The sequence below is a fragment of the Nycticebus coucang genome, chromosome 14, assembly GCF_027406575.1.
Source record: "Nycticebus coucang isolate mNycCou1 chromosome 14, mNycCou1.pri, whole genome shotgun sequence".
Classification (NCBI taxonomy): domain Eukaryota; kingdom Metazoa; phylum Chordata; class Mammalia; order Primates; family Lorisidae; genus Nycticebus; species Nycticebus coucang.
In genome coordinates this window covers 19923188-19949634 of record NC_069793.1, presented here as the reverse complement: position 1 = coordinate 19949634, position 26447 = coordinate 19923188, and the positions used below count along the sequence as shown (strand labels likewise).

General features: G+C 44.7%; 1 protein-coding gene and 1 pseudogene across 2 annotated transcripts in view; one reads left to right on the top strand and one right to left on the bottom strand.

Moving 5' to 3' along the window:
• Nucleotides 1-8002: 8002 nt before the first annotated feature.
• LOC128564357 (60S ribosomal protein L34-like) lies at nucleotides 8003-12796 on the bottom strand (annotated as a pseudogene). Its single transcript, XR_008374096.1, has 3 exons — nucleotides 12636-12796; nucleotides 12483-12538; nucleotides 8003-8402 (listed from the first exon to the last, which is right to left on the bottom strand). The product of XR_008374096.1 is annotated as a 60S ribosomal protein L34-like (transcript).
• A 1-nt stretch (nucleotide 12797) lies between these two features.
• CRY2 (cryptochrome circadian regulator 2) overlaps nucleotides 12798-26447 on the top strand; it is a 39354-nt gene continuing 25704 nt past the window's right edge. The window contains exons 1-4 of the mRNA XM_053560049.1: nucleotides 12798-13083; nucleotides 20799-20907; nucleotides 23429-23571; nucleotides 25179-25363. Coding sequence (XP_053416024.1) covers nucleotides 12812-13083; nucleotides 20799-20907; nucleotides 23429-23571; nucleotides 25179-25363 — 709 coding nt within the window. The 5' untranslated portion in view covers nucleotides 12798-12811. The remainder of the gene's footprint in view (nucleotides 13084-20798; nucleotides 20908-23428; nucleotides 23572-25178; nucleotides 25364-26447) is intronic.

Genomic DNA, 26447 nt, shown 5'->3' with positions numbered 1-26447 from the left:
AGTTCAGTGGCACTAAGTACATTATAAAAAAAATCATTGAATTGTACACTTAAATAACTGCATTTAAAGGAATGTAATTATATAACAATAAAGCTATTTAAAAAGAAGAGTCCACCGCTGGGCATGGTAGCTCATGCCTGTAATCCTAACACTATGGAAGGCTGAGGTGGGTGGATTGCTTGAGATCAAGAGTCTGAGACCAACCTGAGCAAGAGCGAGACCCCATCTCTACTAAAAATAGAAAAACTAGCCAGGTGTTGTGGTACACACCTGTAGTCCCAGCTACTCAGGAGACTGAGGCAAGAAGAGTGAGCTGTGAGCTATTGTGACACTATGGCACTCTACCCAGGGTGACAGAGTAAGACTCTGTCTTAAAAAAAAAAAAAAGAAAGTACACCAACGTTCACGGCAGCACTATTCATAATAGCCAAAAACAAAATGTGTTATATACATACCATGGATATTACTCAGCCATAGAATGAAGTGCCGGTACATGCTATGACATTGATAAGCCTTCCAAATACTCTAAGCAAAAGAAGCCAGACACAAAATGACAAACATTGTATGATCTCACTTATGTGAATGCCCTAAAATAGGCAAATTCATGGAGTCAGAAAATAGAACTGAGAGTTTGGGGTAGGGAGGAATGGGGAGTTACTGCTTGATGGGTGCAGAGTTTCTCTTTGGAATAATGAAGAAGTTCTGGAAATGGATAATGGCGATGGTCGCACAAGATTGTGACTGTACTTAATGCTTCTGAATTGCACACTTAAAAATGGTTTAAAAGGTAAATTTTATGGTGTAATATTTTAGCACAAAGAAAACTAGAAAAATAAGAAAATAAAATGCGGTAGGGGTGTGGTGGGCACAGACACTAGAGTGGTTAATACCCAGAAAGCAACCAAGAGCATGATGAGAGGAAACTGACAAGATGGGCAGGGGCAGCTCACACAGGGCCTCACAGACTGACAGAAAGTGGGCGGATTCCAAAAAGATCCAGGTCAGGAGCCACGGTCAGGACACTGCACGGATTCTCAAAGGAGGGCACTGGTGGAAGAGGACAAAAATGACCAGCAGTAGCCATAGGACAGGTCCTGCTATCCCCACCATACACCCCCATCCTGTGCGCACCGGTAGTCAAGGCTGTCTGCCCAAGCTGACTTGCCTGGAGTATGTCAACAGTCCTCAGCTGTCCACACAGACAATCCACAGGAGTCCCCAGCACAAGGAGAGAACCTGCACACAGTGAGCACTAAGAAATGTTTGTTGGGCCAGACCCGATAACTCAAGCCCGTAATCCCAGCACTTTGCGAGGCCCAGGCAGGAGGATCACTTGAAGCTGGAGTTTGAGCCTATGCAACATAGCAAGACCCTGTCTCTCTAAAAAAGATAAATAAATAATTAAAAAATTATCCAAGCATGGGGTCACATGCCTGTAGTCCCAGCTACTCAGGAGCCTGAGGCAGGAGAGCTTGAGCCCAGGAGTTCAAAGCTATAGTGAGCTATGATGATGACACAGCACTCTAGCTGGGCTAGAGTGGGCAGGGGCAACAGAACAAAATGCTGTCTGAAAAAGAGAAGGGAAGGGAATTTATTGAAAGAAAAGAACAAATGAGTACATTACACTATGTTGTAGAATTTACTTGAGATTTTTATTTTCTGATTGGTATTTTTATTGACTTTCCAAATTGTCTAAAATAAACTTACATTGCTTTTACAGTTGGAGAAACAAAGTTCCTTTAAACAAAAAGCAGAAGCCCAGGAAAAACAGTCAGCCCTTCCATCTCCAGGGACTTCAGGCCTCTTCTGCTTAGGGCCCACTTCTCTCACTCTTCTGGGCATCTCCTGGCTCCACTCAGATTTATTTAATTCTTAGCACATCCTTTAGACCAAAATACCAAAGCTGAGAAAACATAGGCCAGAGCCAATAATAATAATATGACAATCCTGAGCATCATTCACTGAGAGGCTTCTGTGTGCAAAGCACTGTGCAGGGTGCATTTCACAATTTTACAAACATAATCCTTGTGACAGCTTTACAGAGAGGTAAGATTAATATCTCTGATTGATAGATAAGGAAACCGCAGCCCAAAGAAGTTTAGCAACTTGCTCAACGTTATATAACAAGTACCAGAACTGGAATTTGAATACAGGTCTGACTACAAAGCCCATTAAAAGCTCTGCTGGGCCCTCATACACAAACATTGCTTTACCTTCCCTTGAGTTTAAAGAGTAACTACTATGTTCTTGAGCAAGAATCTGTGAAATTTCTGTCTTGAAATGTGACAAGGTTACATACCCCTGTTCTCTGGGTTGGAGCCCCTCCTCCTGGCTTTGTATAGCCCACGGTCTAAGCTGGAATCTTGTCTCTCAGGGGGAGAAACTAAATGCAGTTTTCCTGAGCAGCAGAAGTGACTGAGGTCTCAGTCCCAAGGGAACTGAGCATAGCTTCCCCAACCCACCAGCCATCAGCCCCACAGTCTGATGGCCACACCTTGACTGGAAAGGAACATCCTGTATACTCATAATTCTCTGTGGCAAAGATAAGAACTCACTTGCCCATTTCTTTGGCCTTCTGCTCAAAGGTTACCAGAATCCATGGTTACTGGGCAGGAAGCCAGGCCCAACTTTACTCAATGTCTCCTCCCATGGCCTTTGACAAAATGGTGCAAGCCCCAATATGACTTAACAGAAAGATGCTACTGGTTGCTTCCTGCCTCAGGTAAAAATCTGGGTGTGTCAAAAGGCCATGTCTTATAGGTCAAGCTTCCTCAACATCTGTGACCTGTAAAACAGTCTTGGAAGGCTTCTAGGGCAACTCCCAGAGAACCACCATTCTGTATAGGAGGTTGAGCAGGGTCTGCAGAAACCTGGCTACTACCTGGGACACACTTATGGGCTCACTCTCTGGAGCCAAAATGGCTAGAGAGGACAGGGGCAAACGAATGACATACCAGATCCAACTGGAGCCACTGTTTTCTTAAACTTCTCAATTGAAGTGTAACATATATACAAATGAAGATGAATCATAAATGTATACAACTCAATAGATGACCATAAAATGAACACATCTGTATTAGCATCATCAGCCTAGAAATAGAAAATTTCCAGCATCTCAGAAATTTCCCTAGGTGCCCCCATACTATCCCGTCTCTCCTAGTCAATGGTAACCACTACCCTGATGTCTGATGTCTAACACCATAGGTTACTTTTTTTTTTTTTTTTTTATGAACTTAGGATTTTTTTTTTTTTTTGTAGAGACAGAGTCTCACTGTACCGCCCTCGGTAGAGTGCCGTGGCGTCACACGGCTCACAGCAACCTCTAACTCTTGGGCTTACGCGATTCTCTTGCCTCAGCCTCCCGAGCAGCTGGGACTACAGGCGCCTGCCACAACGCCCGGCTATTTTTTGGTTGCAGTTTGGCCAGGGCTGGGTTTGAACCCGCCACCCTCGGCATATGGGGCCAGCACCCTACTCACTGAGCCACAGGCGCTGCCCAACTTAGGATTTTTTTTAATATGGATATCAATAGGTTCATTTATTTAAAACATTGTACATGCTAAACCAATGTACATAATTCAGGTAAATAGATGACCTTGTTACACCCGAGAATCGGGGTCCCCAATGACCACACGAGAGAGCCAGACACCGATACAATCACAAGAGGGCGTTTTATTCAAGCTCGAGCCTGGGCTGCCGGCACACCCAAATGCAGCTGGGACTGAAAGCCTCATGCTCACTAGGCTCAGGGTTTTTATGAGGGGGGGTATAGAATGAGGGGTGTGGGAAGCAAAGCTGATAGGGTCCGGCCAATCTTAGGGGTGGGGGGGCTGACGCACTCTGGGAGATAGGGACACCTCCCGGGCGATAGGGAGGGGTGTGGTTTACTAAGAAATGAAAGTAGGAGCTTTTAGGTTTTCTCCAAATGGAGGATGAAAGCTAAAACCCCAAAATGGCATCACTGCGTCACTGGGTCCTTCAATCTCATAATATCAGTGAAAACTTAGTACCATATATTCAAATTTAATATAAAAGTGTTTTAACTTTGGAATTTCTGAGCGGAATACTATGTCTTTTAAAAGTTCTGTTCTAGCATTGAGGTTTATTTTACTTTTTATTTATAACACTTTGTAATTCACATACCATACAATTCACTCACCTTCAGTGGCTTTTTTGTACAGTCACAGAGTTGTGCAAGCATCATCACAATCAATTTTAGGACATTTTCATCACCCCATTAGTGTTTACTCTCCATTTTCCATCCCACCCCCCACCCCCAGCCCTCCCAGCCTTAGAAAACCAGTTTCTATCTCTATGGATTAGCCTATTATGAACATTTCATACAAATGGAATTCTATAATTCATGGTACTTTGTGACTTGCTTCTATCACTTAGCACAGAACTTTCATTTTTAAGTTTCATCAACACTGTAGCATGTATCAGCGCTCCCTCTTTATTGGCAAATGATAGTCCATTGTGTAGATATACCATATTTTATTTATCCATTCATCAGAGGATGGACATATGGGTTATTTCTACTTCTCTGGCTATTAGCAAATTAGTTTTGCCTGGTTGTGAGCTTTATATAGTGGACGTATACATATGTAAATGTTTCCTTTGTGCCTGGCTTCTTTTGTTCAATATTAAACAAAATTAATTTTGTGAGATTCATCCATATTGCTGCCTATAGTTATAGGTTGTTCATTTTGTAAAAAACAAATTTTTTTTTTTTTGGAGACAGACTTTCACTATGTTACCCTCGGTAAAGTACAGTGGCATCACAGCTCACAGCAACCTCAATCTCTTGGGCTTAAGAGATTCTCTTGCCTCAGCTTCCCAGGTAGCTGGAACTACAGGCACTCGCCACAACCCCCAGCTGTTTTTTTTGCAGTAGTCATTGTTGTTTAGCAGGCCCGGGCCGGGCTCGAACCCGCCAGCCTCATTGCATGTGGACAGCACCCAACTCACTGAGCTACGGGTGCTGAGCCTGGGTTGTTCATTTTACTGTTGTGTAGTATTCTCTCATGTGAACACAGCACAATTTATTTATCCATTCTGCTGCTTACGGACATTTGAGTTATCTCTGGTTTATGATTATTACTAATAATAACACTATGAACATTCCTATACATATCTTTTGGTACACACATGCAGATTTCTGCTAGGTAGGTGCTAGGAGTGAAATTGCCAAGTCATAGGATAGATTGCTCATGAATCATAGGGTTACTTGGTTTTTCAAATTTAGTACATAACACCAGATACTTTTTGAAGGTCGTTGCATCAATATACAGTCCCAAGAGTGGTGTGAGATTTTCAATTGCTCACCTCCTCAGTCCTTGGTTTGACCAATCCTTTTAATTTTATTCATTCTTTTTTTTTTTATGAGACAGACTCCACTTTGTTGCCCTGGGTAGAGCAGTGTGGTCCTAGCTCACAGAAACACCCAACTCTTGGGCTCCAAGCGATTCTCTTGCCTCAGCTTCCCAAGTAGCTGGGACTATAGGCGCCCGCCACAATACCCGGCTATTTTTTAGAGATAGGGGTCTTGCTCAGGCTGGTCTCGAACTCCTGAGCTCAGAAGATCTACCCCCTTGGCGTCCCAAAGTGTTAGGATTACAGGCATGATCCCCTGCGCTGGGCCCCAATTTTATTCATTCTTATGGGCTTATAGCAGTACTTCATTGTATGTGTATTTTTTGTTTGTTTGTTTGAGACAGAGTCCCACCTTATGCCCTGAGCAGAATTCACTGCAACCTCAGACTCGGGCTGCGGGCACGCCACTGCCTCAGCCTCCGGAAGCCGCTGGGATTACAGGTGCTTGCTACCGAGCCTGGCTGGGTTTTTCCATTTTTTTTCATGAGTATTTCCTTAAATAGCTAATGGTGAGAACCTTTTCATGGGTTCATTGACAATTTGAATATTCATCTTTTGTGGTGAAGAGTGAAGTGGAAACATTCGTTTCAAATTGAGTTACCCTGGTGGCGCTTGTGGCTCAGTGAGTAGGGCACTGGCCCCATATACTCAGAGTGGCGGGTTCAAACCTGGCCCCGGCCAAACTGCAACAAAAAAATAGCCGGGCGTTACGGCGGGTGCCTAGCTACTCAGAAGGCTGAGGCAAGAGAATCACCTAAGCCTAAGACCTGGAGGTTGCTGTGAGCTGTGATGTCACAGCACTCTATTGAGGGTGATAAAGTGAGAGACTGTCTCTTAAAAAAAATTGAGTTGCCTAACTTTTTCCTTTTTATTTGTACAGTCTCTTTAAATATTCTGGGTTTGAGCTCTTCAAGCATTATAAGGTTGGGCGGGTGGTTCACCCCTGTAATCCTAGCACTCTGGGAGGCTGAGGCATGTGGATTGCCTGAGTTCACGGGTTAGAGACCAGCCTGAGTAAGAGCGAGACCTCGTCTCTAAAAATAGCCGGACGTTGTGGCAGGCACCTGTAGTCCCAGCTACTTGGCAAGAGAATCACTTAAACCCAAGAGTTTGAGGTTGCTGTGAGCTCTGGCGTCACAGAACTCTACCGAGGGCAACAAAGTGAGACTCTGAAGAAAAAGGCGGGGGGGGGGAGGAAGGAGGGACGGAGGGAGGGAGGAAGGAGAATTGTAAGTTACAAGTATCTTTCCCCATCTGTGGTTTGCCTTTTCAGTATCTCAATAATGGGTTTTTGATAAACATTACTTCTTAATTTTAATATAGTCCAATTTCTCAATCTTTTTCCGTATGGTTAAGCTTTTCATGTTTTGTTCAAGAAATCTTTGCCTTCCCCCAGGTCATAAAGATATTCTCCTAGATAATCTTACTAAAATTTTATTGGTTTAACTTCCACGTTAACCATATAATCTATGTGGAATGGATTTGTGTGTATGTTGTGAGATGGAGTCCAGTTTCACTTATTTTACAGTAAAGTATCTGATTAACCCATTACCCTTACAGGAAAAACTACCTTTTCCCCACTTTATAAAGACATCCTTGCCAAGAAAGAAACGTCCAGATTCACGTGGACCTGTTTCTGGATCCTCAATCCTGAGTCATTTGTCTATTTATCCAATTCCGTACCGCACCTGGGTTATCGTCCTCATCACCTCCATTTTACAAATAAGGAAACCGAGGCACAGAGAGGTTAAGTAGCTCGCCATGTCAGAGCTGGAAACGGAACCCAGGAAGTTTGGCTATACGGTCCATGCTCTCAATAAACTTTACCACGTCCCACGCTGACGCAAAACGTTTGTTCTTTGAAACAACGTTTTGCGTCACAACATCAAAGTAGGCGTTGCGCGAAGTCTTGAAAACAGGAACGACGTCGCCGCTCTCTTCGTAAGTTCTACCCGGTAACAAAGAGGAGGAGGCCGGGGGCCCTGGGGTTCCGGTACAGCCGCAAAAGGAGCCGCCGCTCTACCAGTTCCGCCACTAGAGGGCGCGGGCATCTTAAACGGGTCCGAGACTTCCCTCCCTCTGCGCTCGGTTACCTTTCAACCCGTCATCAAATATTTACCCAAAGCGCAACTCAAAGCGAATGTAGAAAGTTGTCTAATACAGTTGTCTAATGCAGTCTCTATGCAGGATGTTAACAGGGACAAAACAGGATTGATTTTGTCCTCTGAAATAGCTTCAGGGAAGAAAGACACCACCCACCTCCTGGCTAATTTGTCTCATTTTTTAAAGTACCTTGTCCTAAGAAGTCCCTTAATAAATCTCTCACTCTTCCCAGTGGAAGAGCCGTTCTTTCGTTCTACCTTTGGTAGAAACGAGTAGCAAATGTTTGTTATCCTCATAGCAACCACACTTCAGAGGTGCTCGTAAATAACGAGGTTTATAACCATGAGGTCAAATTTCAGTTCTCATTTCTCTCAAAGAGATAATACCTAATTACGTTTCACCTTAGTAATTTACAGGTTTCTTTGGTCTCCAATTTCTGTATGTTCTTTAAAGTGTAAAAACCAAAAGTGGACTTTACACTCCAGTATTCTACTCAGTGCCAGATTTACTTCCTGATTTTTTTTAAGTCTTAATTTTTATTACTCAAAAAAGCTTCATTTTCTTATTTAGCTTTCTGACTCTGTGCTTGTGCCTTCAACACTTTCACAGCGATTTTCTGCTCCTCAATAAGGAAAGCACGCTTGATCCTGTCACGAACACATTTAGCACACATGGAACCACCATAGGCCCTGCTGATACTTTTTTTGTTTTAGACAACCTCATAAGAACCTTAGGTGTCACAGGGCGAACCCCTCGAAGTCTGCCTGGGCACACGCCACATGTAAATTTTGGTGCTTTCCCAAACTTCTTGGTATAAAGGTAAACAATTCTATTACCCGGGGTTCAGGACAGCCTGGTTTTGTTAGAGGCTGTATTGTAGGAAAGCCTACGACGATATGTCAAACGCTGCACCCTTCTGAGCTCCTCTAGGCAACGTCCCGGGAAGAACTACTTCCTGATTCTTGAATGTTACATTGTTAATCAAATGATATGTGATTATTCAATAAAATAATTCATCTTTATCAGTTTTATAATAACATAAATCAGAAATAAACACAAAGACAATGATATAGCAATATAGAACATGCTTAATGTTCTAAACATGCTTAATGTTTTAAAAAGCATATCAAAAGCAGGCGTGGTGCCTTACACCTGTAATCCCAACACTTTGGGAGGTGAGAGCAGGACTGCTTAAGGTCAGGAGTTCAAAGCCAGCCTGAGCAAGAGCAAGATCCTGTCTCTACAAAAAATAGAAAAAATTAATTGGGCACTCTGGTACGTGCCTATAGCCCCAGCTACTTGGAAGGCTGAGACAGGAGGATCATTTGAACGCCAAAGTTTGAGGTTGCAGTGAACTATGATGATGCCACTGCATTCTAGCCAAGGCCACAAAGCAATACCCCATATCAAAAAATATATATATTTAGGCCGGGCACGGTGGCCCACGCCAAGGTGTGTGGATTGCTCGAGCTCATGAGTTCAAGACCAGCCTGAGCAAAACCAAGACCCCATCTCTACTAAAAATAGACATACTGAGGCAAGAGGATCACTTGAGCCCAAGTTGCAGGTTGCTGTGAGCTACGATGCCACAGCACTTACCAAGGGTGACAACTTGATAGTCTGTCTCTCAAAAAAAATCATATATATGTAATATATATAATTATATATATTTAATATGTATATAATTATATATGTAATATATATTTTATATATAACATATATAAATATATATTATATAATTTATATAATATATAATTTTACATACATATATAATTTTTTAAGTACATAACATTGAACTTCTGCTTTTATTAAAGTTCTAAAACTTAGATGTTTATATGCAAAGTCTAGAAGGCAGATAAGAAATAATTAATTCGTTAGGTTTTGGAGACTGATGCTGATTCATTGATTACTTATTTTCATAATTGGCATACTTTTGAGGAATTTTTCAAAATGAGTAAAATCTTTTATTCACTCAGCAACTTATGGAACATGCCAGGGTGGGGTATTGCAAGGAAGACAAAATCAGACAGATTTTGTTTTCAGAATAATAGCACCTGACATAGTATAAGAGCTTACTATATCATAAGTATTATCATCACTCTATTTCATAGATTAAGAAAGTGAGGAACAGAGAGGTTAACTGGTTTATCCAAGGTCACACAGAATAAGGGTAGAACCAGAATTTGAACTCAGCCACTCCAATATGCAAGACCTTGGGTTTAACCATTACACAACACTACCTCTCATGATGGCCTAAGAAGATAGAAAGTCATAAATGGCCTTCAATTATTCAGCAAATATATACTGAGCACCTGCTATGTCAGGTACTAGAGCAAATGCTAAGAAGACATGGATAAGCATGACAAACACAGTGCCCACCCTCACAGTGCCCACCCTCAGATCTCATAGAATATAAATATAACATTATCGGAATTTAGAAGAGAAAAAAAAAGCATGTCCATTCTCCAGGTTGTTTATGGGAAAATCGCCTCCTTACACTCTCTGCTCCATTCCTAGCAGGACACCAGCCTTGTGGAAAGATGGAGAGATAGAGAAAAGTAAAGAGATGTGGTGGTATTGATTTATTCAGCAAGCATTTGGAGAGTGAATTAAAAAATAAGGACAGTATCATGAGAGGGAATTGGGATAGACGTTTAAGGTCCCTACCAATCTGGGACTCTAGTTCCTGCTCAACTTTTACTAAAAAAATCTTTGAGCATGAAGAACCAAAGCTAGGCCTTGGAAATACAACTGCAAATAAGCCACAGCTCCTGCCCTCTAGGAATTTCTAACCTGATAGGGCAGACAGACAATTAAGTGAGAAATTTCAGTACCATATTCTAAGGCTATTGATAAGAAGAAGCACAAAAATAAGATGGGGCACTGTGCAGGCTGGGACCAGACAGGAAGAAGGTGACATTAATACTGAGTGATGACACAGGGCAAACTGGAGTTAGAAAGGGGTTGGAGTGGTGAGTATGATCTAGGCTGAGAGAATGGCTTATGCAAAGCCCTGGAAAGAAGAAAGAGACTAAGATTGCCATGATGCTCTGGTTTAGAGAATGATGCCAATTAATGCCACTAAACTTAAACTGCCTACTGAATTGCTAAAAGCTTTCAATGCTCATTCCCAAGTTCAGGAAGAATCCCAAGAATGGACTCAACCTACTGTCAAGCTGAAACAGACTATTCTCTGATACCCACAAAGATTTAGCCTAACTAGGCCATCTTAGCCCATCCTCAACATTTTGTTGCTGGTGTTTATAGCTTCTCTTGCCATTTAGTAAGAAGGTCATTCAGCAAGCCCTGTGCTAAACACCCCCCCTCCCAAAGTGCTCTACTTTGCTCCCCAGAGGTGAGTGGGGACAGTATCTTCCACATCTCTGAATCCCACCAAGAATCCAGTAAAGTGCTTAGTACACGAAGGTTCCATAAAGACTAAAAGAAAATAAATTCAGCTGATGGCACAGTTATGGCCTCAACCAATTCCCAGTCCATATTCCCAGTCCTTTCCAAATTCTCTACTGCTGCATATCAGGGCACTCCTACCTGATCCTTAGACTCTGCCACTTAGAAATGCTAAGATATCAGCACAGAGAGAAGTATAGCTTCTTGGATAAAAGCAGAAGTTTCAAAATCAGAATAACCAGCCAGGCACATTGGCTCACGCCTATAATCCTAGCACTCTGGGAGGCCGAGACAGGTGGATTGCTTGAGCTCACAGGCTCAAGACCAGCCTGAGCCAGAGCAAGACCTCATCTCTAAAAATAGCCAGGCACTGTGGTGGTTGCCTATAGTCCCAGTTACTTGGGTGGCTGAGGCAAGAGAATCACTTGAGCCTAAGAGTTTGAGATTCTGTGAGCTGTGACACCAGGGCACTCTACTGAGGGCAACTAAGTGAGACTCTGTTTCAAAAAAAAAAAATCAGAATAATCTGCCTGACATGGTGGCTTGCACCTGTAATCCTAGTACTCTGGGAGGCCATGACGGGTGGATTGTTTGAGCTCAGGAGTTCAAGACCAGCCTGAGCAAGAGTGAGACCCCCATCTCTACTAAAAATAGAAAAATTAGCCAGATGTGGTGGCACATATATGTAGTCCCAGCTGCTTGGGAGGCTGAAGTAGGAGAATCACTTGACCCCAGGAGTTTGATTTTGCTGTGAGCTATGACAGCACAGAACTCTAGCCTGGGACAACAGAGTGAGACTCTGTCTAAAAAAAAAAAAAATACTAATTTAAGTGGAATCCTGTTACAGCTTTATGATATGTAAAAAGTTACTCAATCTGCAGCACACTCTATTTTTCTTTATCGTAAAATGAGAATAATAGCAGTCCTTTCACTGGGTTTGTTGAATGAATATAAGTGGGCCAAATTGAGAGTAGCAAGGAAATGAGGCAGATTATATAAGGAGATTATCATATTGCTTGGCATATAAAATACACTCAATAAATGGTAGCTGTAGTACAGGGGTCCTCAAACTATGGCCCTTGGGCCACATGCGGCCGGCCTAGGACATTGATCTGGCCCTCTGAGTGTTTTTGCCACGCTGCCTGTCCTGCACTCCCCCACTCACCTCCTGTCTCTCCACTCCTCCTCTCAGTCTCGGGACTAACTGAGGCACACTTGCATCACGTGTTACGACTAGCAGTGACAAATATGGAACCAGACATTGACCATCTCATTAGCCAAAAGCAGGCCCATAGTTCCCATTGAAATACTGGTAAGTTTGTTGATTTAACTTTAGTTGTTCTTCATTTTAAATATTGTATTTGTTCCCGTTTTGTTTTTTTGAATTCAAAATAAGATATGTGCAATGTGATAGGAATTTGTTCATCGTTTTTTTTTTTTAAACTATAGTCCGGCCCTCCAACGGTCTGAGGGACAGTGAACTGGCCCCCTGTTTAAAAAGTCTGAGGACCCCTGCTGTAGTAGAATGATAGAGGTGATGTGATAGTGAGGGAGAGGATGGTGATACAGGAGGACCGGTTGTCAGTCTTGTAAGTCACTGGCTTGAGCTGCAACAAGCTCCACCAGCCCAGGCAGCTTCTTCCAGAAGCAGGCCCTGAACAGGACGCGTGTAAGAAATCCTCAGTCCCTGAGACACCGCCCATGCTCGGACCTCCGCAGGGAGCTCCCTAGCCTGCGTCACTCGCCCTCACTGCTCTCTCCACCCAAGCCGGCAGGCACAAGGTGGGAACGTGAGGAGGCGGGGCTGGATACGGCGCGGCTGGGCCAATTGCGCGGCAGGAGGATCCCAGCCAATGGCAGAGGTGCTCTGGGACCCTGGGGGCGGAGTCACATGGAGGAGCGGCAGCGTCATAGGTCACTGGGCGGGATGTGGGTAGGGCCAGGGGCTCCGACGGGGCGGAGCGGCGGTGGCCCAGCAGTCAGGGCGGCGATGGCGGCGGCTGTGGCGACGGCGGCGGCCCAGGGACCGGCAACCAGCGCGGATGGCGCCTCCTCAGTGCACTGGTTCCGCAAAGGACTGCGGCTCCACGACAACCCGGCGCTGCTGGCGGCCGTGCGCGGGGCGCGCTGTGTGCGCTGCGTTTACATCCTCGACCCGTGGTTTGCGGCCTCCTCCTCAGTTGGGATCAACCGATGGAGGTGAGGGGGACCCGGGGCGGGGCCGTGGGGCCGAGGCAGTCACCAGGACCATGGGCCAGGTGGCGAATAGCCCGGTCCTTGCATCCCAGCACGGCCGGAAAGCTCCGGCTCTGGGGTCGGAGTGGGCTCTTTCCAGGGGAGAAGCCGGGACTGGGGAAGTAATTAGTCATCGTACCAATGCCCTCGGGGGGCCAGAGCTCAGCCTCTCACCTAGCGCTTTTGCGCTGTGTATAATCCCCTTCGAGCTTCACAACATGCTTGTAGGACAGAAATCCTGGTCCCATTGTACAGATAAGACTCTCGAGCACTGGAGACGCGAAGTCGACTTGCCCAAGGACTTGCAGCCAGTGAGTAGCAGAACGGAACTCCTCGTCCAGGGCTCTTAGGAGCGTACTCAGGGAGAGGAAGGAGTATTGTGTGGTGTGAGGGCAGGAGGCAGTTTCTGGTCACGTTCTTCAAGTGAAGAGAATTGCTGGCTCTGGAAGGTCATCTTTAAGCCTCTAGTTTGTTTGAATCCACTCTATCACCCATCCTGGCTTCTCTTCACCCAGAATGCCCCCTGCCAGTGAAGGTGTCTAAAGACCCTGGCTGGGCACTAGATAAGGTCTTTCTTCTCCCCTATGTCATAGTTAAAGACTCCAAGGGCATCTTCAGGTAAAGGCACTTTGTGTCTTAAGCTCTAGAACAGTACTTAACCCATTTTAGAAAATCCCCTCAGCAACTATGACCTTGCTAGAAAAATTAAAAAGGAACCAAGCAAAGTATCATCCCATTTTTCTGCTTCCCCTGAGATGATTTTAAAGGGCAGTTGAGCCATTATGGATTAGACATTTATGAACTGATGTAGTAAGGTTAGGGACTGAGAAAGCCATGATATCAAGGGCCCCTCTTTGATAAGTTCCAGGAGATGGAGTCAGCACAGTCATGGGAAAGGATTAACAGATAGGTAGTTGGTGTATTTTCTCTATGACTGGTATTCAAACCAAGGAGTTCTGAGACATCGTGTACCCATCACTTGTTAAAACACCTAGCAGCAGTCACTTGGTTTGTTTGCATTGTTCTGGGGGATGTTTGCTTGTAGCCTTGTTGCACTGATGGGAAGGGTTATTTCCAGGATACCACGGCTCTCAGCGTACCATTCTTTTTTCTCCAGGGTGTGTGTCCTGCTGAGAGAGTGAGTGCTCCTAGCCCTGGGTCTATTAAATGCCCCCCTCCAATCCTATTTGTATAGAGGATACAACTAAAGATAGTCCTGTGGAGAGCCTGCCCACACTGTTTTCAGGCTGCTCTATTGCTCTGTCTCTGCTCCAATTTCTATAGATAGGAGGTTGGATTTGACAAACATCCTCAAATGACCATCCCCAGGGTGGACATTAAGCCAAGCCTCAGACTTTGCTCCCCTCCTATGGCAGTGTGCCAATTAGAGCAGAGTAAATAGAATCCAGCTACCTGCTTGTTACATTGTCACAAATGAGTTTCTTCTTTTATTGGGTTTTGGCTGACTTTGCATAGACTGCCTACTCCTTTGTGGTAGTGGGTATTAAAAATCAGCAACAAAATCTCTGTTGCTGATTTAACTCCAATTGGCTAGAAACTAGGTGTTTATGGATTTTTATGGGGCACCCTTTTGTGATTGTGCTTTCAAGTGAGTGAAAGAGAAAAGGAATGTGGCAGCTCTGATGCCTGAGTCAAATCCTGAAGTCAGAGGCTGTATAGGAATGCAGGTATTGAGTGATTATTTGATGAGTGCCTAATATCTGCCAGGCAGTGTGCTATGTGCTTCTATAGCAGTGAACAAATACATGTGTGTCTGTGCTCTTAGAACTCCTGAGCCTTTATTTTAGTGAGAGAAGATGAGTAAAGAACTATAATTTAGAAGAACAAAGTGCCATGGAAAACATAAAATACTGGGGTAAACTAGAGTGGTGATTCTCAGCTGTAGCTACACACTGGAATTACCTAAGGATCTTTAAAAGGTGCCAAACCCTCCCCAACCCCCATCCCTCCAATTCTATTTAAATTGTTCTGGGTTATGGCCAAGGCATTAAGGTTTTTAAAGTTCTCATTGTAGCAAAGCTTGAGAAGCACTGGACTAGGGAACCATAGCCCTGAGCCAGGCACCCTGGGAAATGTGTTGCAATGCATTGGTAGGAAGTCTAATTAGTGTTGGTATTCAGAAGAAAGACATGAAATAACATAAAACAGATCAAATATGATACCTGCTTCTGGGCCTGGAAACAGATTTTACCACCCCCACTATTCTCCTTCCTGGATGGATGGAGAGCTACATTCTGTTTTGTGAACTTGCTTAGATATGGTGGGGGGGGGGGGACCTGGAGCCAGCCATACTTCTGCATGACTATAAGGTGTGTAATCTTCCGGTGGCTGTTTCTGGATCCTGGGAGTGGCCTGAGAGAATTGTGCTACAGCATAATGCCCTAGCTCTGCAAATGCTTGAGTTGCTGCCTCTGAGAAGCCTACCTAGGAAGGGTGGAGGCCGTCTGCAAGAGGGGGATCAAAATCTGTGATCCCTATTACCTTCCTGCACCTCCTACGCTGACTCCCACACAGGGTTTTGCTGCAGATGGGGTTTTGCTGCAGATTAAAATAACCATGAATGGCACTTTCTAAGAGTAAAAGAGGACGTAGAAAGGCAACCAAGAACTGTGTATATTTATTGGCATAGGAGAAGGCTAGCATACTTCCTGCCATGGTGATAGTGGGAGGTGATAGTTATTTGTAGCTATATGAGCCTCAGGACGTTTTTTTTCTAAGCACCAATTGACTAAACCCTTTCCCATTTTCCCAGCCCACCTTCCTCAAATTTGCTGCATCTAGAAGGAAGTACTGTAGCAAGAACCAAAACAAAAGAAGATGTGAGCAGCTTCTAGATTTAAAATGGTTGCTCAAAATAGGCCCTTGCTTTTTTTTTTTGCAGTTTTGGCCAGGGCTGGATTTGAACCCGTCACCTCCAGCATATGGGGCCGACGCCCTACTCCTTTGATCCACAGGCTCCACCCGGCCCTTGCAGTTTCTAATTACCTTTTTCTCCCTAGCTTGGCTTGTCTTAAATAGGTGTTGGCAACAGTTCTATTTAAATCTTATGACCCTAACTCTGTGCTGCTTCTAGGACAAAGAGAGTTGGTAGATATAAAGTATGTTCTTCCTCAGTCTGTTTCTCTCAGAATTAATAAATAAGGTAAATTGGGAACTTCGTAGGGTACCTGGTGAAAGCAAGGATCTCTCTTCCCAAATGCTGGAAGCTAAACACTGTTGGACTGTGGACATAGGTAGTTCTTCCCTGCAACTTGGTCAACAAGAAAGGGGTTGAAACCTATAGTCCACTAGTAGGGAAATTTGATTTTCTCTGAGCTCTTCACACTGGTACCCGAGTGAGGTACTTTACTGTTATTCTGCCAAGGAAATGTTTTTGTTTGCCCGAAAGAGACCTTCTTCATCTTTCTCTTTGAAATTAGAAAAAAAATCAGTTTATTTTATTTATGTATTTAATATTTAAATATTTAAGTATTTCTAAGTATCGCTTAGATCAGGCGTCCTCAAACTTTTTCAACAGGGGGCCAATTCACTGTCCCTCAGACCGTTGGAGAGCCAGACTATAGTTTTTTAAAAAAAAAACTATGAACAAATTCCTATATACACTGCACATATCTTATTTTGAAGTAAAAAACAAAACGGGAACAAATACAATTCACATGGCTTTATGTGGCCCACAGGCCGCAGTTTGAGGATGCCTGGCTTAGATACTTAGATCTGAGTATCTGAATGATGTTTAGAAATAAATTTCTGCCATGGATTATGGGTTTAGGTTATCCCTTTTGATGGGTCTTAAGCTTTCTTAATTACTTAAGAGAAAGTAATTTCTATTAATATCCTGTGTAGCCAGTCTGTGCCAGTCAATGGTATTATGGTTAGATAACCTTGGCTCGAAGCAGAGGAACCAATCAAAAGCCATCTGGATCTAAAAGAAGCATTCACTGTCATCCTCCCTTCCCCTCATTAACAACAAATAAATAAAATATGCCTCAACACAGAATCTACCATCCCTAAATATAAGAGAGGCACCTTCCCTAAATATAAGTACTTAATTAAAGGATCTGCCTGTTTTGTTCTAAAGGGTTAGCCCCATGGAGTCCCTGAATTACAGAGTCCTCTCTTTATTTTTGGAAATCCCAATTTGGTCTTCTCCAGTTCTGTCTGCCTCTGGCTCCAGACAACTTACGTAATGTAATTCAGTTGCACGTGTTACCTAATCCAAAGGGCGGCTTTGCTCAAACAGGACCATGTGCTCTGAATTTTGGCCATGTGAGCTCAGCTTGGAGCTGCCAAGGGTGAGGTGCCAGCCTCCAATACACCACCTCCAATGCCCAGGCCACTTTCCTTCAGAGTCCCCTCTGTGGCATAAAGAGGGATTGGCAATGTGCAGGAGAGGGCTCTAAGAGACCAGAGAAGGCCCAAAGTTCTCTCTGGTGAAAGAATGTATACACCTGTCCCAGGGATCACTTGCCCAGTGACAGCACTTCTCCATACCTGGAAAGCCTCCAAGGTGGAGCCAGAGTGGTGGTTTCCCTTTCTCTGGCTGCCTGAACTTGAGATCCTGGGAGCCTTTCTCACACCTCCTGCCTGTAGTCTCCTGTGTGACTGCACTGGGCCCTTCCTTCCCAGAGGAACCCTGAAAGGCTTGAGTCAGGAGAGAAGCTGGGATTAGCAGAGAAATTGCCAGAGGGCCCAAGAGGAGGCAGAAACCTGGATCTCCAAGAGAGAAAGTTTAATAGAAACAAATTAGAAGTAAAGAGAGAAAACCTGTAAACCTTATCTCCACAGAGGCTAAAGTTCAATTTTTTTGAGCAGTGTTTTGAAACTTTAATGTCCCCTGGTGATTCAAGGGGTCTTGCTAAAATATAGATTTTGATTTGGGATGTATGGGTTGGAGCAGCAGGCTCCTGGAAGCCTTTTGCTTCCTGCCTCAGCTATCGACATCTCTTGTCAAAGAAGAAAAGAACTCATAGAATTGTCTGTACTTTAGAGATGCCACAAGGAATCTCCTTTTAGTAAATGAAGTCTAAAAGTGAAGTTCTGTAGAAGGCAGATTGTTACATGTTCTGGAACCTAGATTTCATGCACATTTCAGCCTTATTTATAGCTTCAATTCAAAGCCCTGTGCAATCTGGTAGACTGTAAAGGAAGAGGCCCTCAAAGTACATGATAGGAATATTCCTGGATGCTGCAGATGGAGGACACTCTGTCCTGGGGTTGTGGAATTTAAAATGCTGTGGTGATCTCTAGTCATTCTACTTTGGCAGAGTCCAGGCTTCAGGTGGCTTGAGGCTATTTGTATGGCTCTCTCACACTTTTCCTTCTGGGAGAATGGGGAGGGCTGGGGGAGGCCTGCAAGTGTGTCACTCATCACTCATTTGTCACTCCACTCACTCATCACTCATCAGCTCCTTGGTCCTTTTCTGAGGATGTCAAGTTTTCAGAAACAGAAATTCACAAAGGTGGAGCTCTTACTTGGCATAAAGCAGCATTCAACCTGTCAGAGTCACCTATTCCATCCCCTGGTCGGTCTCCCACACACTCTTTAGCTAATGTGATGTTTTGACCCAACTCCATGGTTCAGCCTGTGCTGGAGTGTGGGTCTGTGTCATTAGCCACGGGAGTATGTCAAGTTGTATGTATGTCAGAGGCAGCAGTGGATGCTGGTTGTAGTTGGCAGCCTGGGAATAGTTACTGCTTCTGTGAGCCTTCATAGTCAGGGAATGTGACATGCCCTTTGAGGCACAGCATTTCACTGTGCTCAGAATAAAATCTGGTGATTTCTATTGTTCACAGAGATGAAGGATGCTGGGAAAGGGTGGGTGATTCCAAGGGATAGATAGCAGGTGCTTCAAAGGAATCTGTGACAGATGCTGTGACGTATGCTGGTCGACCTGTCAGGGCTTGGTTCCTGGGGAGGAAGATAAGAATGTGAGTGGATCACCTGCACAGCCAGTCCCCAAGTTACAAACATCCAACAGACATGTGACTCACACTTATGAACAGAGGCTATTACAGTTAAGAAGTAAATGTACATCTTCCAACTTACATATAAATTCAACTTAAGAACAAACATACAGAACCTACCTCGTTTGTAATCTGGGGACTGCCTGTAGTCAGGTTGGCATTGGAGAAAGGAATTCCAGATTCATGAGGTCCTACAGAACCTCAGCCCCTGGAGCAGTGTCACCATGCCACTAAAAGTCCTCAGAAATGAGGCACAGAGAAGAAAACATGGGCTTCAGAGTCTGACCAACCTCGGTTCTTATCTCAGCTTTGTCATATAACAACCATGATCTTAGGCAAGTTAATTAACCTCTTGGTGTCTCTGTTTCCTCATCTATGAAATGAAAATAGTACTATTTCCTTTAAAATGTTTTGAGAGAATTAAATTAGAAAATACACTTTAAAAGCATATCCATAATCACGTTGATAACCTTTGTTGCCTCTGTGGAGGGAAGAAGGGGAGGACGTTTTTTACTGTGTACCTTTTTCACTGGGATTTTGAACTACATGAATAGTTATCTAGTTAAAATGTTAAGTTAACTTAAAAATAAAACACCAAAGGCACTCAGCAGATGTTCCTTTCCCTTTCCTCTGGTGATCCAGCTCACCTGCTGGTTCTTGTGTATTCGCAGTCTCCCACCCCCACCTCAATGCCCACCCCCGCAAGCAAGTGAGGATCTTTAACATGAAGCAAGGGTCCTCAAACTGTGGCCCACGGGCCACATGAGGAGGTGTGATTGTATTTGTTCTGGTTTTGTTTTTTTACTTCAAAATAAGATATGTGCAGCGTGTATAGGAATTTGGTCATAGTTTATTTGTTTTTTTAAACTATAGTCCGGCCCTCCAATGGTCTGAGGGACAGTGAATTGGCCTCCTGTTTAAAAAGTTTGAGGACGCCTGAAGGCCTTCTTCTTGGGATGAGAACCTGGTTACCAGAGCCCTGGAGAGTGAGCCAACAGCCAAACAAACCTCTGGGGGTCGGGCGATGACAGCAGAAATACTTGTAGTCCAAAGCATGAAGTTAGAAAGGCAAAGAGTTTATTTAACCAGAATAAGTAGGATTTTCCAGGCTATGGCAGTCTTGTTCCTCTGCTGATAGGACCATAATGCTTTCCACCATAGTCAGAATCATTGCTTGTTTTTTCAGATGCTCTCATTTGATTCTCAAAACAACCTCATGCTTGGCAGATATCTGCCTCCAGCCCTAGAGGTTGACAGAGAGTGAGTGGCTTGCTTCTGATCACTTAGAAGCTCATCACTAGGAACAGCTTGCATTTATCCCAAGATTTCTATGTGTCAGGCACTGTGCTAAATGTTTTTCATGCATTATTTGATTTTCTTTTCTTAGCAATTCTGTGAGATAGGTAATTACATCAACTCTATATCACAGGTGAAAAAACAGGCTACAGAGGTTAAGTTACTGCCTAAAGTCACACAGTTATTATTAATAGCAAGTGGCAAGGCCAGGGTTTCAACCAAGGCAGCACTGATCCATTACCCTTTCATGCCTAGGCTAGAACCCAGGCCTCTCTAGATCTAGTGCTCACGGTGCTTCTTACTTGGCATAAGCAGTGAGTCAGTTTCTCCTTGCTTTGTTGGGAAAGAGAGCTATGCTTTTTATGCTGTCACTAACAAGGCCTGTGTGGACTCTGCAGGTTCCTACTTCAGTCTCTGGAAGATCTGGACACAAGTTTAAGAAAACTGAACTCCCGCCTGTTTGTAGTCCGGGGACAGCCAGCTGAAGTGTTCCCAAGGCTTTTCAAGGTAAATATGAAGGGCCCCAGAGAAGAGAGTGAGATTCTGCACCCCTAGGGTTTCTCCACAGATTGAATGATATTCTGACTGAGGGAATGGAAACATCAGGGCTGTTCTTTCCATTTATAGAGAAATTGGGAGCAAAGGCAGCTGGTCAGTTTGCCCTTGGAATAGAAACTGTGTTAAAGAAACCTGTGAAACCTTTGTCATGTTGGGAAATTCCCAGCTCAGTCCAGACATAGAATGTAGTAAGTCATTCCGCCCCGGATGCCCCTGGCTTCCTTAGATGTTGTCTTGGCTCACACTATCAAGATTTATTAGGACTGTTCTATGCCAAGACTTTGAGGGTGGGGTTTCATGTCTAGCAAGGAGCGTTTCCCATCTTGCTTTGCTCTGCTTATTGGGAAAAAAGTCAGTCTTTCTAAGGGAGCATTCCTGTTTCTTCTGGGGTAAATGATTGATAACATTTTTCATTCAGGAACCACATAGGTTTCTGTTTGCAATATCAGGGGGCCAGTCCACTTCCCTACAACCCCTTTAAAAAGCATATTTAAAGTCAAATAGAGGCAAAAGTCTTCATGAACGAGGGCTCTAGGACAAACAGCCTTCACCTTTGGCAGCTTGCAGTCTCTCTATGCCCCTCTCCACCCCAATTCTGAAACAAGAGGAAAAGTCTCATATTGAGGCAGACAGCTTAGTAAATATGTCATCATTCAGCTCTCCTCGCCACACCCCCACATACATAATTGCACACGCACATACAAATCACACAATGCTAGTAATTGCTGGCATTCACGGAGGGCTGCCTATGAGTCAAGCACTGTTCCACAGCTTGTTTACATTAACTCACTTATTCCGCACAGCAGCCCCAAGAGGTGACTACTGCTATCCCAGTTTTGCAGGTGAAGAAACAATAATTTGCCTATGGCCCTGAAGGTATTAAGTGGTGGTCTTAGATTCTCTGATTCCAGAGCTGTGTCCTTAACCACATCATACCATATTACCATATAAATGTGTTTGCCCCTCTCATCTGCATTGCTCCTTCTCATCCCCATCCTGCAGCTCTGAGGCCAGCCCAGAGATACTGACAGGTCATCCATTCAGTCCTTCATTGTTTATGCTGAGCTTCTACTAGGCCTCACACTAGGTACTAGGGTAATAATGATGAAAGAGACAGCATGGTGACTGTTCTAAGAGTTTGCACCAACAGGGGAAAGAGGCAAGTAATGGTAATCTTTGTTGCATATAACAAATGCTATGATGGAAAAAGAACAAGGTGCATGAGGACCATATTGAAGGAAGAAGTCAAGGAAGGCTTCTTGGAGAAGGTGTCATTTAATAATACTGTTATTATTGTTCCCAGGGTTACTTGAGTATTTAACATGATCTGTATGAGGCACTAAATATGACATCTAGCTTATAGTAAGGCTCAATAAATAAATACAATTTTTAGTTGTAATTGTCTTCGAATTGACCCTGCTAAGAACCCACTTTCTAAGCTGGGCTAAGTCAGGACCCAGACCAGCTTGTGCCTGGCTAGGACATTTGCCCCTGGGTTCAAAGCTTTAAAGGACCATGACTAGAGGCTTTGAATAGAATGTGTTTTTCTTCTTGCTTGTTGCATGATGCAGGGATCCTCAAACTTTTAAAACAGGGGGCCAATTCACTGTCCCTCAGACTGTTAGAGGGCAGGACTATAGTTTAAAAAAAAACTCTGAACAAATTCCTATGCACACTGCACATATCTTATTTTGAAGTAAAAAAACAAAACGGGAACAAATACAATCACACCGCCGCATGTGGCCCACGGGCTATAGTTTGAGGACCCCTGATCTAGGGCTTTCTGTGAGTTGTCTGTACAGCCTTTCACTGTGGCAACTTGCTAGAGCATCTTGAACTTCCTATCAGAAATAACTAAAGACATAAAAGAGAATTCCCTTCTCTTCAACATGCAGAATTCCCCTATTTTCAACATCCAGCCCCTCTGGTCACTTCTCTCTGACCTCTGGACTAAGGATCTTTCCTCCTTCCCTGACTCTCTGAGAGCTGGATCCTATTAGTTCTGTTTGCTACTGGCCTCCAGAGTGTTGCTGTGGAAACCATTAAGACTTCACATAGCACAAGTCTGCCAAGAAAACTAGGCCACAAGTCTGCAGGGCTGTGAGGAGCTCTGAGAAAAGCTTGTTGAACAGGCAAGAAGCGGTCCCTTCCCCCACTGTCTCCACCAGTGAGTCAGTGCCTCTTTCTGGACCTGGGGGTCCCTGAGAGCATGGTATTTATAGCCTCCTGCTGCATTCTCCTACCTCAAGGGCACAGCAAATGCACAAGGCCAACCACCTCTCTCCTGATGCCACTGCTGCTGTGCTATTGGCCTCACCTCACTGGCCTGTCCTCAAATTTCCTTAGCCTCAGATTGATTGTTTGCTTTCCAGTTCAAAACACTGTCTGTCTAAATTGGCTCTATGAAGTAGTGCCCAGCTTCTCCCTCCTCCCCAAACAGTGTTGAGCATAACAGACTCTGTCCCCACAGGAATGGGGGGTGACCCGCTTGACTTTCGAGTATGACTCCGAACCCTTTGGGAAAGAACGGGATGCAGCCATCATGAAGATGGCCAAGGAGGCTGGTGTGGAGGTGGTGACCGAGAACTCTCATACCCTCTATGACCTGGACAGGTAAGACGTGGGTCCCAGGGGTCAGGTTGCCATTTGGGAAATTTAGTGATTTGGGCCCCTGCAGGGTAGAACTCAGGGGAGTTCCACAATAGGACCACCTGGCTCATGAGGTATGGCATTTTCCAAAAGCTGGAGGAGAATGGGCCAGCGTTAGGACCTGTAAAACAGATCACAAAGGGTTTTATTCAATTTGGTTGGCAAAGAGCCTTATTAGGCCCAAGGCATAGAAGCAGTAAGGCTCCCCACTCAGGATCTCCATGGATCTGTTTCTAATGTGCTCCAGTCCCATCTATGCCTCATGTTCCCATTTCCATTCTGCTCCTTGACAGCTGCCCTGTGATCTCAGTAGATAGGTTACCCCTCCAATAGACCTCTGTTCTCATGGGCCCAGTTTCTGTACCTAAACCAATTCCCTGGGTTCCTGTGGCTATCTGGGTTTCCAGGCCGTGCATTTTGGTGTTGCTCGGGGGCTCAAGAGAGCCCTGCAGGGAGCTGATAACTACAGAGGCACTTCCTCCCCTGGTAACAGGCCTCTCTTTCAGAGAGTCTAGGAGAAAACCCTCTTCTTCTCTTCCCTGCTGGAGTTGTCACCTTCCTGCTCTGCTGCTGCGGCTGCTGCCAAGCCAGCAGCCACTATTCCCCACCCCAACTCCCCAGCCCAGTTGCCAGGAAGCTGGGTCACACAGCTGTGCACGTGAGCCCAGCCCTCAGGAGTTGGCTGGGTGTGGAGTTCCTCCTCCTGCCACGTGCCAGAAGAGGGGGAGGTACTGCAGAGGCAGCAGCCAACCTTCTATCTCCACTAGTAGAGAGAGAGCAAGAGAGAACAAATTGAGAAATGAACTCACCCAGCCAGCTGGGTCTTGCATAAGCTGCTTCTTGGCCAACAAGAGCCTGGCTGGGATAGTATGAAGCCAGGAATCTGTCTCCATACCCTCCCAACTTGTGCTTATATAAACAGCCTCAGTTCTCTTCTTTACCTTCTTATATATCTTTCCTGTGGGCATGAGTGCAGTTACATTCCCCTGCTCATGAAAAATATTTTGTAAATTGCAAGGTACTTTTTAAGTATTAGTTCTTGCCAGAACTCTAGGCTCAGTCTCTGATTTAGGGAGGATAGGCGTCCTCCATCTCTCTATTCTAATAAATGGAGACTAAGAAGGGGATGATTTTCTAAGACAGGAACATGTTTATGGCTCTTATCAAAGAATGTCCTCCAAGGCCCACACTGGGGGAGAGGCCTGTGGGGTTTCCCATGGCTTAGAGAGATAGGCCAAGTGCTAAGAAGGCTAGTGGGGGATTAGAGAGATGTGGTCAGTCTCTGTCTTTAGGCACGTCTCATCAGCACCAGGGAACCTGGAATTAAGTTCCCACTTTGTTTGCTCTGTTACCTGAGTCACCTGCTCAAGCTCTCTGGGCTTCGGTTTTCCTCTTGGTAAAATGGAGATATGGCCTCCTTTACTCCTTCCTTTCTACTCAGGGGTGGAACTTGTGACTAGATAAGGAAAGCCACCCACAAAACCTTCAGAGTCTGCGCTCTTTTTCCAGTGGGCAGGGACCCAAAACAAAGGGCCTTGTTAGTGATGTTAGCTGTTCTTTGGGCTCCCCAGGATCATTGAGCTGAATGGACAGAAGCCACCCCTGACCTACAAGCGCTTTCAGGCCATCATTAGCCGCATGGAGCTGCCCAAGAAGCCAGTGGGCTCAGTAACCAGCCAGCAGATGGAGAGCTGCAGGGCTGAGATCCAGGAGAACCACGATGAGACCTATGGTGTACCCTCCCTGGAGGAGCTGGGTGTGTACTTCCTGCCAAAGCCTCTAAAACTGCTGTTTTCTTTTTTGTTTTGTTTTGTTTTATTGAGACAGAGTCCCAGTATGTCACCCTCGGTAGAGTGCCGTGGCATCACAGTTCATAGCAACCTCAAACTCTTGGGCTTAAGTGATTCTCTTGCCTCAGCCTCCCAAGTAGCTGGGACTACAGGCGCCTGCCACAATGCCCGGCTATTTTGTTGTTGTTGTTGTTGTTGTTGTTGTCATCGCTGTTTAGCAGGCCTGGGCCAGGTTCAAATCCACCAGCCCTGGTATGTGGCTGACGCCCTAATCACTAGCTACAGACACTGAGCCACTGCTGTTTTCTTTTGTGTGAAGAAATTTATTGGCGTTTGTTCTTCCTTGCCAAAATAATGCCTGTTATTATGGAACGGTTAAAAAATACAGGAAAACAAAGATAGAAATAACCATCATGGCTGAGCGCAGTGGCTCATGCCTGTAATCCTAGCACTCTGGGAGGCCAGAGTGGGTAGATTGCTTGTGTTCAGGAGTTCAAGACCAGCCTGAGCTAGAGCGAGACCCTGTCTCTACTAAACAAATAGAAAAACTAGCTGGGCATTGTGGTGGGTGCCTGTAGTCCCAGCTACTCAGGAGGGTGAAATGGGAGAATCACTTGAACCCAGAAATTTGAAGTTACTGTGAGCTGACACCATGGCATTGTACCCAGCATGACAGAGTAATACTTTGTCCCACCACCCAGAGATAACCACCATTAATTTTGTTTTGTTTTGTTTTTTTGAGACAGAGTCCCAAGCTGTCACCCTGGGTAGAGTGCCATGGCGTTACAGCTCACAGCAACCTCCAATTCTTGGCCTCAAGCGATCCTCTTTCTTCTGTTTTTCTATTTTTAGTAGAGATGAGGGTCTTGCTTTTTCTCAGGCCGATCTCAAACTCATGAGCTCAGGCAATCCACCTGCCTCAGCCTCCCAGAGTGCTAGGATTATAAGCGTGAGTCACCACGCCCAGCCTCACTATTAATTTTGGACTATGCCCTCCCCATCTTTTCTGTGTTCATACTCATGTATGTAATCTTCTGTTTCTTGTCTGTT